Source organism: Ambystoma mexicanum, chromosome 8, assembly GCF_040938575.1.
Source record: "Ambystoma mexicanum isolate Mex_15411 chromosome 8, UKY_AmexF1_1, whole genome shotgun sequence".
In the NCBI taxonomy this organism is placed as follows: domain Eukaryota; kingdom Metazoa; phylum Chordata; class Amphibia; order Caudata; family Ambystomatidae; genus Ambystoma; species Ambystoma mexicanum.
In genome coordinates, this window is record NC_090929.1 from 654,901,617 (window position 1) to 654,914,278 (window position 12,662).

At 47.2% G+C, this 12,662-nt stretch overlaps 1 protein-coding gene across 2 annotated transcripts in view; it reads right to left on the reverse strand.

The window, feature by feature from the left end:
* The window catches only part of CAMTA1 (calmodulin binding transcription activator 1), a 3,643,069-nt gene that overhangs the window by 168,966 nt on the left and 3,461,441 nt on the right, over positions 1-12,662 (reverse strand). For both annotated transcript variants that reach the window (XM_069610416.1, XM_069610415.1), the window contains 2 exons: positions 5,183-5,322; positions 1,279-1,475 (listed from right to left, as the gene is read on the reverse strand). In XM_069610416.1, coding sequence (XP_069466517.1) covers positions 1,279-1,475; positions 5,183-5,322 — 337 coding nt within the window. The remainder of the gene's footprint in view (positions 1-1,278; positions 1,476-5,182; positions 5,323-12,662) is intronic.

Genomic DNA, 12,662 nt, shown 5'->3' on the forward strand with positions numbered 1-12,662 from the left:
GGTCCCGAGCCTGCTGTGCCTAGAAAGCGAAGCTACAACTTACTTTCAATGTCAAATGAGGCTGACACATGTCTGAGGCTGCTTGTGATCCCATGTAGGGGACATGTGGCCTTACAGGTTCGAATAGACTGCCCCTTACAGTTTGGAATCAGGTCTTTCAGCCTCTCCTTTTGTTTTGATCCCATCTCCCAATCAGGTGTTAAAAATACAACCCTGAGCGCTTCCTAAAGGTGCCTTTTCTCCCTTTCTCTTTTTGCCTCAACTGTACTCACAAGGTGACCGACTGAGCTTCATCCTTTAATGAATTTAGATCACATCTCCATGCCCTGATCAGGAGCCCCAGCGGGCATTCTCCAGGAGGATCTGAAACATATGCCTACCTCAGGGGGCGCAGCGGAAGGGCAGAGTTAAATGGATGATCATGGTCCATAGTCATGATAGTGATAGGTGCTAGGGGGCAGTAGACTATCCTACTACCCTCATAGGTGGTGCAGCAAATGTCACAGGCAGAAGGTTTGTGCTACTGCCAAGCCACCTGCAGCCAAGAGGCACTCCTCATACATGTTTGTTTGATACAACGTTGTTACATCGCCAGCCTTTTTTTCGCAGAGTATTTTGTCGTAAATGTTCGGCCCAAAAAAGTAATGGAAAAAAATGTGGTGGGGTGTGGGTAAGGGGATTTAAGGGGTGGGGGGTGCGGAATAGGGACCAGATAATAGGAAAGTGGGGCTCTTGGGGGGAACCCGCCTAATAAAAAAGAATAGAATAAAGAATTCGATTCGTTTTTTCAGCCAAAAATATTCAGCAAAGAACTTGGTCATGCTGACCTAGCTACAGAGTCTGCAGGCTGAAGCAGGAACCAGTGTACATACCAATTTCCCCAGATGCGCCCCTCAGTGCAACATGCAGCCTTTTCTTTCTCCTCTGTATGGGCCGTTCAGAGGCACTGGTCCCTTAGAAAATCACACAATTCTCCAACAGGTAGGCAACTACTGAACTTGACCACACAATCTCATTCAATTTATAAAAGGGCGCTGAAATGCAATCCCATGGCATCGAACAACCACGCCATGTCTTTAATTGAGAAATCCAGCTATCACTACCAGTCCATGTCAACAAGAGATACCTCAGCTGGAACCCACTGCTTCCTCTCGGATGTGCACTGTAAGCCGTGCAGAAAGGATTCTGGGAAATGCGCTAAGTATACAGAGTGGCGAGGAACAGTTGCGCACCACCTCTAAGATGAATGAGGTGCAGGGCACAAAGTGCGCTTCTTACCGCCACTTGATGAGAGTTTGTATCAGCGCTGCATAGCCCTGAGCCGCCGCGAGGTGCAGGAGGGTCATTCCTCGGAAGGTTTTGGAATGGATTAGGTGCTTCGACTTTGCCCAACAGGCCCGGCTCATCATCTTCTCGCACACCACCACCACGCGACTCTCAAAGCAGCTTCCCATAGATCCAGGCCCAGCTGCACACTGCAAAGAACACAGAGACACTGAGAAACCAGAGGTGCGCCGCTGGGGTGTGTGCCATGAACATGGATCTGATGGGTCTTTTTAGGACCACATGGAATGGTGAGATGCATAAGGAAACAAGATAGACATCAATATCCTGGGAACACTCATGCATAGCCTTGAAGGTTCATCCATACTGGACACAGGGTCACACAAAGGATCCCCAATGAAGCATTATATACCAAGAATAAAAATATGTGCCGTCAATGGAGAGCAATTAATTTGGGGTAAATAGGATTTGTAGTTCTGAATGAAGCATTTTAGGTGTGCCTTGCCCTTCCTGCCACAAACGGGATCTCAGGAGGATAGCTCAGGGGCAACACGCTCGTCTTCAACCAAGACGACGTGGAGCAACACAGGTTCAATCCCTGGGTCCGCGCTTAAAAACATCTGGATATTAAGCGCGTTATAAATAACCAATTACAATGACTAATTACAACATAGAAAGAAGGCGCTTTGCTTAATGCACGTACTGTACACAGGGGTGGACTGGCCCAAAGGGCACTCTGGAGATTTCCCAGTAGGCTTCTGCGCCCTTTTGTGCGGTAACCCAAATTTAATTTTCTTATAGGAAAAGGGTGGAGCTTGCTAAAAATGACTACTATGGGGCCACTTGGCAAGCAAAATACCCGCTTTTTAGGAGCGCAATGCGCTTAGGAAAATCTGTTACCTTCACGATTGATTCCAGCGTTTATATTGTAAGAAAATAAGTGGCAGGGTCAAATATTTTCTGGCATGCCTGTGACGCGTTGAGGTGGAAGTGTGCCACCCACTCCTGGCCCCACCCACTGCTGCTAAGCACTCTGTCAACATATCTGGGCTTTCAGCTGCAACACCCACTGGCTGATTGGGGGCGATGGGCAAGTTAAAAATACCAACCAAAATAGTATAGCACAGTATTTGTGCCTTGAACTGGGACGCCACCTGTTTAACTGCTTCTTTAAACACATCTTCCTAGTTGTAATTTTCCTCCTTTTGTAACCATCAGATTACCAGTATTCTGCTATAACCTTCCAAAATATTCCATGACATTACTTTAAGGCCTTTCACAGTAAGTTTAATGTTGGCCCAGTATTTTAACATTACGTCAGTGTGCTTCCCTTGGCCATGTGACATGCACTGGCATACAGAGGCAAGAGTTGGCCGCGTGCTTCAGGCTTGCTTTCAAAGTTAGAAGAGAAAATTGCAAATCAACTGGAGAGGATTTCTTTGCTAATTTTCCAAGACATGCTACACAATGCTTGCAGATACGAATTCCCGCAGATACAAACAATGGAAAAAACCAAAGCAGTATTTGTGCCCAAAGAAAAGTCTTTTTTATTAATGCAGCAGGTTTAAAATTGCATTATGAAATATACTTCATCTTAAGAGCAAATTCTGCAGCAAATCAATTCTGATGTCAGTTCTCAAAGGCAGCGCTCCCAGAATTACTTCGTATTTTATACCAGGGTGTTAATGCTAATGAACATGTTTAAGAGAAAATGTGTTGTAAGCACATGCACTTTGGGCGAAATTATGTGAAAACGGCCATTCATCTCCTTGCAGTGGCGTATCCGGGGAGTGGCCTGGGGTGGCACGTGCTAGACCTCGGATCTGATTGCCCACCCCCGAAGAGGCCTAGACAGGGTAGGTTCTGAGCGGGCAAAGCCCACCCAAAATCTGTAAATGCCCACTGAGCAGCGCTGTGTGGACATTTAAAGATGTCAATGTTGCTGTGGAAGTCCCAACTACATTAGCTTCAGGCCCCACTTGTAAGACAATTCTGGCTAGGTCTCTGCACCCCAGATGCCACCCCATTATCATAAACTATGATCATTATGTCATTATGTGTGTGTTCAAGACTTCATGCCACCCCTGCATAAGTCAGTGCCACATTTGGGCCACCCAGTCAAGAGAGTCTGGATACGCCACTAGCGTCTTGATGCTGAACTTGCATTAGGCCTCTTTGCCCGGCTCCTCTCCCTCCTGCTCCTGCCCGTGAGGTGTCTGCTGACTGCAGCCCATGCTCTGCCCCTAGGGGTTGCAGGAGGAATATACCAGGACTCAGGCCTGCCTGGTTCTGCTATGCTGTTTTTTCAACACTTTTTCCTGCTAGGGTTCCTTGTTTTAAATAAAGGCATACAATGCTCTGCGCTGCCCAAAAACAGGGGTCATTGGGAAAGACCACTGCTTCCACTGGCAAGTTGGTGACCCGTGGACATGTGAGCGCTGTGATTTGCACCAGGGCACCCCTTATTGCAGGAGGGCATGGCATCATGCATCCCCTTTATCTCAGATAGGTATACGTTTCTTTTGTAACTCATAATAACAGAGGAAAATATTGCAGTTTGACACCCACTGCTGACCAGCATCCTAGGCAGCAGCCTAGTTCGCCTGGTGCTTACACCAACCCTTGATATCACTGGAGGTCTTCTTTGATTGGAGTGAAAGCTGCTTAAACAAGGCACGCAAAGCATGAGCGTGAAGTTATGGGCTTAATTTAAGGCAGTGATATCCAGGTCCCCACCCTATCTGACACAGAAAGTCACCATTAAGGAGTGCAACACAACATGCAAATCTTCCCCAGCTGAAATTCAGACTCACAAACACAAAAAAAGGAAAGACTGGGAGATACGTGCTCTCTGACTACTGCCCTAAGTTCTGGAACAATTTACCAACCTATATTAGACCCATCCCAACACGTCTGCAATTCAGTATGGCAATAAAGATCCATGCCTTCAAGAACGTTCTCAGCTAAGTGAGAGAACGAGCGATTCACTCCCCGCACCGTCTGATCTCCATTCTCACTGTGGACAGTCTTGAATGATCCTTTGGAATATTAACCTGGCCACGGCCAGCCCCTCTTGGGTTCCCAAGAACCCTGGGCTCTTGCTTACTTGCTACACTCTAAACGGTTCAATGTGTTAATATCCTCTCAAAAATATCGCAATACAAAAATATCGCCATATTTTTGTGGCAATATTGACCCATGGAACCTGTGGGGGACACCCCCGCAACACCTGCTCACACAAAATATCCCTCCAAAAATATCGCTTATGCCCAGACAAACAGTGATATTTCTGGTGGGGATATTTTGTAGGGATACCCTCTAAACTGATGCAGCTCTTCACAAACTCCAAGGCTCTGAAATGGCTGCTTGAAGGTACCAAGAGGCTCTTGGGTACAACAACTGCTTATCTTAGACTTCTGGAATTAGTACTGAAAAGTAATATGCCATTTAAGTAAGTTCATGATGGGTTGGAAGCAGATATTTCCAGTGACCTCAATGAACACGATCAATACCATCATATGTTCTAGGCGCCTCATAGAATAACTCAGTCGATAAGTGGCACAACCGAGATCAGTCTGTTTCTGCCTGTGGATGGCACCCTCACACCATGCACAACAGGTGGTAGACATGTTCAGTGTCTTAAGATGTAACCTAGGCAACAAGGCAGGCACTGGACCTCTGAATGTCAGACATGCACCTGGAATATGGACCTTTCTGTGAGCCTTTTAGAAACATAGTTCCGCCACAAATGACTGACTTTCCACCCTTGGAGCATCAACATATCCTGCAAGGTCACAGAATGAAGGACTTTAAAGCAGGTGTAACATCCCGTGATCCTGCGATGTGTGGCTATACCACCTCTGTATATGACAACAGCATGCTATGCCGTATAACTTACTTGCGTCTGGTTTCCTCCGTTCCCACCACCGCTTCCGCCTCCTCCCAGGCTCTGCTTGTGCTGCTGCGCTCCCGTCATCTCTGCCATCCTCCGCTCCATCTGCTCAAGGCGTTCCAGGATGGACATCCTGAACTGGTTATCTAGAGAGAAAAAGGCCAAAGTGGTCATGATCGACAGAAAACCTCCCGGGGAACTCGTCATCAGATGTCACCACATTCTATCACACAATCTCGCACAAAGCATTTAACGGTGGAGAGGAGTACGCAAAATGGAAGGTCCTTCGGGATCATGCAGGACCACCACCCTTCGAGGTGACCCAGTTTGGTTCTCAAAGCCATTAGCACTGGGAGACGCGCTGCTGCCCTCATGGGCGGACAGGAGCGGATCTGCTGAGACCTTCCTTCTCTCTGTGTCGTCAAAATGCCACTTCGCTGCAACACTCCTCAAAGTAATTATGCGTTCCCAATTAGATATCTTTCAGAAGTACAGTGTGTGAATGCATTTTGGACAGCAGGCATCCACCCTGCCTCATCGCACACTGTGCTGCTCCAATCCCCTAATGACACAGCCAGTCACGGCGCAAGCTGTGATGTGCTTCCTCTAGGCTCGGCAACCCAGCACCGTTCTCACAGTCTCCGAGATCTAGTTGTCACTGTATTTATTTATTTATTTATTGTGATTCATACGGCACCACTGGCCAATTCAATTCGCTTCATTACACGTTGTGGTAGGCAGTGCCTTTTTCCCATCGTGTTCATTTCATATTGTAGCAGTACCCTTTCCCGGTATCTAGTCATTGCATCGAATAATGTTTCAAATGTAAAGATTTTATTTTAATTATAATGGGTATTAAGGGCTAAAAAAACGGGAGCTAGGGGGGACCCCCGCCATTAAAAAAAATGAAAAAATAGAAATGCATTCAATGCTTTTTTTTCATTGCTTTTTTTTAGATGCTAAGGCATTCGATGCTTTGGCATTCGATGCAATCACTATAAAGCCCCTTTCCGCTCTCAAGTGGTAATGCAAGAGACATCGACTTTGCAGAGACCCTCCCTGATCAGATGAGACCTCCTCCGCTGCCGAGCGAGGCCCTGTCCACCAAGAGAGCGCTCCAAGTAGCTGCTTCAATAAATTTCCCCATTTTAATAAAGTGTTGTGATAGCAGAATCGGCCTACGCTGTGCTAGTCTCCAGGTAGACTCCATATGCCTGTCAGAGCAGGAAATATATGAGGGGACATTTGTAATATTGACTGGTAAGTGAACCTTTTACGAGGGCATAAATTTGAATCATGGAGAGCGGGAGAAATGAGCGAAGCGAGGGGGAGGGAGGATTTCTTCTCTAGCGGGCCGCCATCGCCAAATATCATTGATGAAGTGAATAAAAAGTCAAAGGGAATTATGGCGCAAAACACCCAGCGCTTTTAGCTGATAAAGAGTGGTCAGGTGTCTGGCAATTGTGTCATGTTATGACGAGCCAAGATTGCCTTGGGACACATTTGGGGAAATGCTGTCCAGGGCAGCAGGGCTCATGTCGAGGGTACAGAGTCCACCCACTTCTTTCAGAGGGTGGACTCAGTCCCCCCCAGCTAAAATGAGAAACATTGCATGTCGTAACCACGTGGATCGAACCACGGCCGTCAGGTTTGTTTGCCGGACTCTTCACCACTGCACTATTTAACTTGATGAAAAATAACAAACAACTGAAGGTAAAATGCCCCATTTCGGTAATGCAAGTCCCAGGGAAAACATTTGTATTGGTTCTTGGAGTTTAAAACATGCACACGTTTTAACATTAAAAAAAAAAATATTAGAAGAAAATATCCCCTCTTGATTTTGTGTGTGTGTTGATTTTATGAAAGTCAAATGCCATTCGTCCTGTGCAATTTGGGTAGTTATGCAAAGCCAATTTAATGGAATGTTCATATTTCACCTTGATATGCTAATTTCTGGCGATGTCACATCCCTTTTCATTTGCTGATGAGTCCCCCCACTTTAATTTTTACGACTTGACCCCTGCAGGGCAGGGGTCTGAAACCTGCTGGTCTCCAGGCGTTTCGACCGTTGACACCCGTGATGGCTCAGCATTTGCTGGGCTGGCTAGAGGCTGGTGGGAGTTGTAGTCCAAGATCTGGAGAGCCAGAGGCTGCAGGCGCCTGTTCTAGAGTTACCCCCCTCCCCCAAAATAAAACCCCACTCTCGAGCGTGGTGGTGAAGCCTAGTGCTTCTGTTTTTGAATGAGGATCTAATCAAAGCACACGTGCCCAATCAATGCGAGTAATGCAGGGCGAACAGCATCGTCTCCATGTTCCTCGGGCTTAGAGGCAGGAGGTGTGAGGTGCAAAGCACTGTAAAAACCAACACATGTTCAAAATCTAGGTGAGTGCAGCTCATGGCTTGGCTCCTTTGTGAAAGATACTCACGAAACATCAGCCAGTGAAGGCTAGCACATGGGCAACGGGCTGATCTTGGAAGCAAGACCATGCAGAGCAACAGAGTTTTGAATCCCGGATCCATGCTTAGAAACTCAGGTACGGTCATATAATAACAATTACATATGTAAATACTGGCAAACCACAAGGTCTCAAACCGAAAGGTGCATACTGTAAATGTTGGCTCTGTGGTTTGACATGGTTGAAACAAATGTGACAAACAAAAATTCAAAGAGAAAACGTTTTAAAAGAAATGGTGTCTCACATCAGGTGGAAATTCCATTTGGCCAGTGACAAACTGTTGGAACTGATAAAGTTGGGTCACATTTTTTGGGGGTGGGGTGTTGGGTTGTATTTGCACAAAAAGAATCTAATAGACATCAAACAACAGCAATCAGTTCCAAAATGCAATGGGTATGAACTGTATTTGTCTGTGTAGTCGGTCGATGGAGTACACTGCCATTTTCCATTCGAAGCCATGGGTAACTGCTATATTGAATTTTCCACCAGGGTTACCTGCTGTGATGTTTTCCATTGCAAACACCAAAGTCACAACAAACCTCTTACGCCACCCAAACTAGAAACTGTAACCTGCACGCATGTAACAACGCAAGTCGACTGCAAAAGAAGTGGTGAGATGTGTCCCTGCGAAAGAAACAGGTGTTTGATAAAAGTCCCATAAGGGGAAGGTTGCAAGGCCTAGCGGTGCCCCCCAGACCCAGTCACCAATAAAGACCCCTTTGTCCCCTATGTATCAGTATGACTTAAGAAGCCTTAGTCGTGCCGGGGTATAATGGCACCTATGTCACACCTTAAGTTGAATGAGGCGAAACCGGGAGTTATAGGAGGCCACCCGGGTCTTTGCGCACCTAACCCCCACATCTCATCTGTATTGTCTACACCCAAATCCAGAGCCCATTTTGAACAGAGTTTAGTTAAGGTCGATAGCGTCCGGGTCTGGATAAGGCTGTATAGAGAAGAAACCATGCCTTGCGAACCGTACGTGCCTATTATGTACCCTAACAAGGAGTCATTTTCCTGTTCCGTTGGGAAGCACGTCCATCGCTTCCCAAAGGCTCTGAGAACCCCTAAAAACTGAAGTCAGTGAACAGATTTGGATTGCGTGAGGCCAGAGACATCCCCCGCCACAACGAAATTCCCTTCATAAAACATGCTCCAAAATGTGCCAAATTCCCCCTGAACCCAACGATGCTCCGACACCGTATCCACATTGGGGAAAGTTAGAGTACAATTCCACAGTGGATGATTCTCGTGATAAGGATGCGAAACCCCGAGTAGCTTCCACACCATACACCAGGCCCGCGCAGTAGTGCTTGCAGGGTCAAATGGGTACAGGTCCGTAAACCAGGGGCCGTCACCAAGCACCTAACCTCCTGCCCGTCAGCCGAGTATCTTTTAAGCTTGACATGTGGGAGAGGCTATCCTGGCTATCCCGGTTTCTTCCCCTTTTCTCAGCTTTCCCGCAAGTGAGGTTGGACACCCGACCCTGTGACAATATACTGTTGACCAAATCTTTAGTTTATGTTATTTAGGTGTTCCTAAAGTTAGGGGGCTTTTTGGTCTAACAGTCTAAGCCCCCGACCTCTTTTTTGTACTTATCGAACCAATAGACCGCATATTACGCCTGTGACGCCAGCCAATATAGCTTGAAATTCAGAGCTGCAAACACTGCGTGTGTATAAGGCAGCGCCGGGGTGTCGCATCTATCGAATAAAGTCTGCATTTTACTTGGCATTTTTAAAGAAATGTTTCATAATTGCTCTTCAAAGAAAGAGAATCTTACAAAAGCCTGTTCATCTGGACCAATAAGAAACCAGAGAACGTATTGTTGGCGTCCAGAAGAAAACCACTGAATAATTGAATGGATCGAAACATGTTGATCTTGCACTGAAATCAATGGTAATGTCTGTGCAGGTTTTTTCTCATGTAGTTTCCGTAGCTCCTCTCTGGGCTCGTTTATTGGCCTTCCTCAGAGCACCTTTCCCCATGAATTATTAGACCTTTTACTCGTCACGCTATAGTTAGAGCTATTGACAGGTTAGTTTTCGCACTGGAGTTTCACCACCATGTTATTAATTTGTGTTGGAGAGCACACAGTGTCACGTGACTGCTGGGATCCCTTGGGCCACAGCCCATGCAGTCAATTTGGGAGAAAGAAACTATATGAGTGAGATAACCCTGATCTTATCAATTCTACAATGCAAATTAAGGGGGGCATTATGATTGGCTGAACAGAAATGAACAATGACTACAACTCCCATGTACACGTTTTTTCAGACAAAACCCAGGCTCGAACCACGGGCCCAGGTGACATGGAACTGAATGCCATTTCCTAGTTTTCTGCACATGGCACTTGATGTAACAATATCATTTTTTTGTACAATGCTTCATGGTAAACTCCTCCTGTCTGACTGCACTTGTATAAACTACATACATCGTGACAGAGTTATGGGGGGCTTTAAGTGGGCCAGGGCTAATTTGGGCCAGAACACAGGAGTACATGCAGGAAAACAAGAAGCAGTTTTCCTGCTCAAGCAGGGCAAACAATAACTCACACTCAAAGGGTGCGGCTGTCCGAATCAGTACATATGACCTTTGCTTTGTAAACATTTCACTCACAAGGGGGTATCACAAACTAAATGAGCAGCACGGCCAAAGCGCAATATGAGCTCAGAAGGGTTGCAGGCTTGAATCACTGTCACAGACATATTCTTATGACTGATTTATGTTTATATATTGTAAATACTGATTGAAAATGTTTAATTAATGTATGTGAAAATTTCGACTAAACTAAAATACATTTTAAAAAACAAAAATGTCTAATAAAGAAATGTGTGGCTAGTCCTATTGTCTCACAATACTTTTTATTTTAAACAAAACACCCAGTGTCTCACATTGGTGTTATTTGTCCCCCTCCCCTTTCTCATAGGCAAAGTCACGGCTGGAGGAGATGCCAGGGACCCATTTCAAAATAATATTCGGTGCCCCCACTCTGAGGCAGCTGTGTTTTGCATAGATAACAAAGACATGTTTCCTAATGCAAACTTCAATAGATGACTTGTGTGGATGTGTCTTTGGGGTGCATAATGCGAGCCCCTGCTTGTATTCCGATAGTCCACAAGTATATTCCCTGCCCCCACACAAAGATGCAGAATACTGGGTAAAGCATAAGCTGATGCATTTTAAAAAGCTCTGTCTCTGGCCAGCAAATGCAATGACAATGACAATAACCCAGCCTTTGAAGAATGACTGAATCATCCTAAAATCATGTGTGCATATCATCAGTCCCACTTTGGGGACTTCATTCGGTGGCAATATCATATATGAAGCCATGGAGGGAGGGAGGGGGCGACTGGTTTCATATCATTACGGGCAGGGGAGTTGCTAGGTCTGGAAAAGACCCGGGGCTAAGCTGATGTCGGAACTGTTGGGACTGGGGGCTAGCTAGTCTTTTGGCTATAGCTCCTGAGATTCTATCTGGGGCTACAACCAAAAGATCAGGGGCTATAGCCCCCTTAGCCCCCCCCTAGATCACGGGACAGGTATATTGACCCGTGCCGGGCAAAACAAAGGAAGTCTGACAGCAGGGAGCTGAAACCTTAAATGACCACTTAATGCGGGCTATTGAGATGGCACTGATGCCAGGCCTCGTTAAGTAATTTACAGAAGAAGAAAGGTCATTCGCTGATTGAATTCTCTCCAGCTCAGCCCTGCTCACTTGCCCCTCTCCCCCCTCACCCTCCCTGCTTTACAGATCTGCCAGAGCACCAAGAAACCACGCAGGTGGCAACAGTGCGCGGTATAACAACCTTTAACATTACATGATATAACATAACATAACATATTCTGAGTGAGAAAATGTTTTATGTACAGACCGGCGGGCGAACGCGCCAGCGAAGGTGGCATGGCGGGTGCCGCCCCTTAGTGGGGGTTGCCCAGCCGACCTCCTCCCCCACGACTCCAACAGGTCATGGGGCGGGGATGGGGGAGGAACACGTTAGCCATGCGCCCGGAAGCAGACGGGAGCGCGCGAAACGTGAGGGGCGGGACAGGAAACCGAGGGAGAAGCAGGCCCCATAAAGGCACAGGCTTTTCTAGACAATAGCACATTCTCCCTCGGTTTCCTGCCTCACCGGATCGTGGTTTTGTTTCACCGGATCATGGTATTGTTTCTGCCGACTCCCTGACAAAGTTGCAGCTGGTTCCTGTTTGTTGCGGATTTCGAGGTGAAGGAGTTTCCAGTGTTGGAGAGGCCGTTTCCAGAAAGGAGGGATCGAGTGGCTGGTGAAAGGAGGTTGAGGCGGATTACAACTGCGGACAGGTAAAGATCAGTGTCGTGCGGCAAGGGGATAGTTAAGTTTGAAGAAAGTGAAGCGTTAGGACGTTGAGCAGTTCGGGTAGGGGAAAGAACACAAGGGTTGCTGCGGCAGCATGCACCCCTGTCCCCCCCCCGATTTCTCAAAGGAGCGCACGGCGCATAACGGGATTAGCACAGGCTGGGAGGGGACCTTCGGTTAAGGGTGGTAGGGTAGCGCGGCCATGTGCAGCCTACTGTAGGGGGACTGGGGTGGTCTCAGGTTATAGGTAAGGAAGCGAGACGTGCGCGGGAGGTACGGGTGTCATTTTCCGTTGTTATGGGCGCGTGGCATGACTGGGGTGGGTAGTTGGGAGCCTGGGGTCCGTGCGGGGTGAAAAGGGTGGGTATGAAGCAAGTCGTTTATGTTCACATGTTAAGGGTACAGGGGGTAATGGGGTACTGTCCGGGTGGGGGTTGCGAAGGTTTGGACCTCGCCGTATATACTGAATGGGTGGGAAGGGCAGTTCAAAGGGGTGGTTTCTGTTACAATTTTGTAATGCCAGGGACGGTGACGTTCGGACAAATTGGACCATAATGCAGCGAGGTAGCGGGAAGATTTAGTTACGGGAGGGGCTTGACAGTGGGCTCAAGGGGGGATTGGCGGAACACTTGGCTGGCGGCTGCCAACGCACGGTGGCATGTTGTGAACAGGGCCCGAAATTCGGGGTCAGT